The sequence below is a fragment of the Xyrauchen texanus genome, chromosome 4 (assembly GCF_025860055.1).
Source record: "Xyrauchen texanus isolate HMW12.3.18 chromosome 4, RBS_HiC_50CHRs, whole genome shotgun sequence".
In the NCBI taxonomy this organism is placed as follows: Eukaryota; Metazoa; Chordata; class Actinopteri; order Cypriniformes; family Catostomidae; genus Xyrauchen; species Xyrauchen texanus.
In genome coordinates, this window is record NC_068279.1 from 51,952,529 (window position 1) to 51,956,521 (window position 3,993).

At 33.7% G+C, this 3,993-nt stretch overlaps 1 protein-coding gene across 1 annotated transcript; it reads right to left on the reverse strand.

The window, feature by feature from the left end:
• Positions 1 to 188: 188 nt before the first annotated feature.
• Positions 189 to 3,770, reverse strand: mob1a (MOB kinase activator 1A). Its single transcript, XM_052125545.1, has 6 exons — positions 3,462 to 3,770; positions 2,643 to 2,809; positions 2,455 to 2,548; positions 2,149 to 2,282; positions 1,147 to 1,310; positions 189 to 1,028 (listed from the first exon to the last, which is right to left on the reverse strand). Exons 1-6 carry the CDS (start codon positions 3,473 to 3,475, stop codon positions 951 to 953), a joined length of 651 nt encoding a protein of 216 aa, XP_051981505.1. The 5' UTR covers positions 3,476 to 3,770; the 3' UTR covers positions 189 to 950.
• Between the last annotated feature and the right edge of the window lie 223 nt (positions 3,771 to 3,993).

Genomic DNA, 3,993 nt, shown 5'->3' on the forward strand with positions numbered 1-3,993 from the left:
ATAAATGTTACAATAAAGTAACACACAAAGTTCTGAGTGTACTTTTGTTTCAACGACCGACAGTTATGCAAACTGAATTTTGTTCAGATATCTTAACTTCATGAGATTTCAATACAAAGATGACATTTATTTTTTAAATACAGCTTAAATCATAAAATACAAGTGTTCAGTCAGAACTAGCGAATAGCATGTTTATTAAAAATGAAAATAAAATAAAAAGTCTCGGAAATCTTTACAAACATTATTGGCTACAACCAACCCTAGAAAATCTTATTCTGGATACAGTAGACAATTATTTAGACAAAAAAGAAATAAAAAAATATATATTGCAGGAATGCAGACATGCCTGCATTTAATCTCTCCTGCTATGAAAACTCAGTACTTAATCTGTAAAATGTAACAAGGTAAATGGTCGCACATTAATCTCTAAAATGTAACTACAGTTAAAAAGGGGGTTTAAGCATCAGAGAAAACCATTTATCCCTTAAGATCAAAACACGTCTCGCAATAAAATTCAGTGCTGAATCACATTAACAAAAAAAAAGTATTACAATTTTACAAAACAGTATGCAATATTACAAAAATACACTACAAATACATCAAAGCCTTTTCAACACCATGAAAGAATTAATGTATGTATGGTTTGACAAAATCCTGGTTTTTGTTTCACTTCCATAAAAACACAATTCTGATCAGTACAGCTCAAAATAAAGTCTACAATGTAATACTGAAAAGATCAATAGACAGAAAACAAAATACTTTACACATTAAGCAAGAAACAATGGACCCATTCTATGAGTTTTTAAGAAGCTCAGTTGGGATGTTGCAAAGACAATCAGTGTGCACAAATAGGAATGCAGATTCCAAAGATTGGACATGAAAAAAAGGAAAGGCTTTCAGGAGTTCTAAAACTGTTTCAAGGCTGAATGATGTGGTGATATTATCAGTGTTTATCTGTCCTTGCTGCCCAGTTTTTCAATAAGGTCCTGCAGGGGTGCCAGCTCTCTACGATCGATGAGACTGAACTCCTACAAAGAAGAATCAAATAACTGATTGACCCACTGACTGTAAGTGATCTTATAGCAAGGTCTACAATGGATGCAGATAGGCCTGTTTATCTTAAACTGTGCTTGTTTATGCACTTACCTGTACAAAAAAGATAAAATGCTTGAAGGAGGTGTTAAGGTGGGCTTCCTCCTGGAGCTGCATGACAGAGTCGAAATGCTGGTGGTAAATATGAGCATACACTCTGAACAGACGCTTCAGAATAGTCTTAGCAACTGACATGAAGTTCTTTGGAAATGGAACACCTGGAAAGAGACTGTTCAGGGTTATATAAATACCTCTACAGAAAAGAAAATCTTTTAATGACAGAACCTGTATAAAAATTATACTGGCTATGTGCACACAACTGTTGAATGTGGCCCAAAACATTTTATAAATTTCTTTTGCCCACACACATATCTGTATTTAGATGACAGTATGAACCAAAAAAATTACTTAGAATGTGACATTTTCAATTCCAACCTGAGCCTTTTTTAAATGAGGAAATAATTTGGATACATTTTTTATTTTTTTTGTACTGTGACTTCATTGTGAACAGACAGGTCAGAATACTTATGTACATTTACGTTTTTTATTTTTAATCAATTTGCAAAGATTTCAAACAAACTTCTTTCACGTAGTCATTATGGGGTATTGTTTGTAGAATTTTGAGGAAAATAATGAATTTAATCAATTTTGGAATAAGGCTGTAACATAACAAAATGTGGAAAAAGTGAAGCACTGTGAATACTTTCTGATGCACTGTATATATATATATATATATATATATATATATATATATATATATATATATATATATGCACACACACACACAAACATCAGATTATGTTTTGAATAGAGTATTTCTTAGTCACTAATGTTCTTTGAATTAAAATTTTGCATTTTATTATCTCTTCACCCTCCTAAATAATAGATGTTAAAATTAGATTTGCTAGCATTGCATACATTTTTTTTCATCTGATGCACATGCAAGTAGGTCAGTTTAGGAGCATTGCTTGTTCAGACCAGCGTTTGGTAAGGGACACATATCATGCTTGGGAGTATACTGGAGTCTTCAGTCTCTGAATATTGAGTGAAACAAACCAATCTTAGAAGGGAAGAGGGTTTCATCATCCAGCTGATCCTGAACCCAGGTCATCAAGTAGTCAATGTACTTGGGGGCAGAACACTTAATGGGTTTTTTGATGTTGGTGCCATCTGCCCAGTGATATTCATACCTGATGATATACAGGACAAGACAAAACATTCCTAAGAAACCCATCAGCTAAAAGTGATTTGTTAAAAGAAACATTTAAACTTAAGATTGACAACATGTGTCAACAGAATCCTGTATATGCAACAACTGTTCAGCAAAGTTCAAACTATCATTGACTTGTTTCAAGAAAATACCTGGGCCCCGCAGACATAACAGAGCAGCTGATTTCTGTACAGAACTCAGTGATTGTGCCATAAAGCATGTTGATCTGGTTGAAGAAGTCCACAGCTGAAAAAAAAATGCATAAAAATTAGATGCACCCTTTGATATAAACATAGTTGAATCCTTTTCTTCTTCAAAATCAACCCATACACAAACTCACTATTGACAGCGATCCATTCATTAAGGTCCTCTCCCTCTGGTAACATCACAGCAGCTCGAAGATTGCCACTTCCTAAAGTAGCCTCAGCATGTTTTAGCAATTCATACTGGTGAGAGCCCTCTGGAATATTTTTCTTTGGCTTGAATGTCTTTGATGAACGACTTCCACTAAATAAATAAATAAATAACTTAAATCAGTAAATTCTGGCACACCATTTAAGACTACTAGAAAAATGCACAGAGATGGTTAAAGGTGTTTACCCCTCTATTTTGAGTCCAAATCCATTTTAAAAGTTAAAAAAAATACTTAACATTGAAGTTTTAAGAAATACTTTTTCCAAATCTTGAGAGAACTGATTATAAACAATTAGTTTATAACAATAAGAAAAAATTCTTCCTAACTGTTTACACAATTAGTGTACAATGTTCTTTATTTGTTTTATTGTAAATGTATATAATGTGTTCTTGCTGGAGTCAAATTGACCCTAAACAGAAGCAACTAAAAGGGATTTGCGGTAGCATAAAGCTTCAATAATATCTGATGAATATTGAAATAATACCATACAAGACATGTTGAAGCCCAGGTTTGTAGTGTGCACTGAATATAAAAAATGTTTTCATGTTACGAATACAGGAACAGACAAATCAACCGGAAATATGGTTGGCCAATTAATTGTAATTTTTCGGAAGCAGCAAATGTTATTGGCTTTATATACTGATGGGTGAGGATGGGTTTCTATCTAGTTGGCGACATCTCACATAAGCGACAATAGCTAGAGAAAACAATCCAATAAACTTCTACCTTGGATAAAATACTTACAATAAGAAACTCATCTTCGGTTTTTTTCTTCAAAAAAGTTGTCAGAAGGCAAAATGAATTAGTAATCCAGGATAAGATTAACTATCAAAGGCCATTAAACACCATAAACAAGTGTACTTTGAAGTTCGAGGTTTACACAGCCCGTAAAACAAGTAGGCGTATACAATTTAATTTACTCAGGAAGTGTCAGCGATTGGTTCAGGGAGTGCGTTGTAACCAAATAAAATAAGCGAGTAAAATGCTTAGTTGTAGACAAGGTACCATAGAGATGAAACGTCTCATGCACATACATTTACAATTGTTTGGTAATTACTACTATAATTACCAAAACGTAACTTGTAAAACTATTGAAGGACGCTCTGCCTACCTATGACTTCTTCTCCTTGGACTACTTGGCAAACCAGCTTTTGGGGAATACCGCCACCATCTGAACAGGAGTACGAAGCAGCCCAATGCGAAAGAAAAGCTATATGGTTCAAGCTCAGAGATGGAAACATAAAATAAATAAATACATTTGCCTAAACTTAACTCA

Bases quoted from the DNA above. Each gene is read 5' to 3' on its own strand.
- mob1a (XM_052125545.1), bottom strand. The intron at 2,549-2,642 runs GTGAGTTTGTGT...TTTTTTTTTCAG, and splicing joins TGAATGGATCGCTGTCAATA to CTGTGGACTTCTTCAACCAG. The intron at 2,283-2,454 runs GTATTTTCTTGA...GTATATCATCAG, and splicing joins GTTATGTCTGCGGGGCCCAG to GTATGAATATCACTGGGCAG.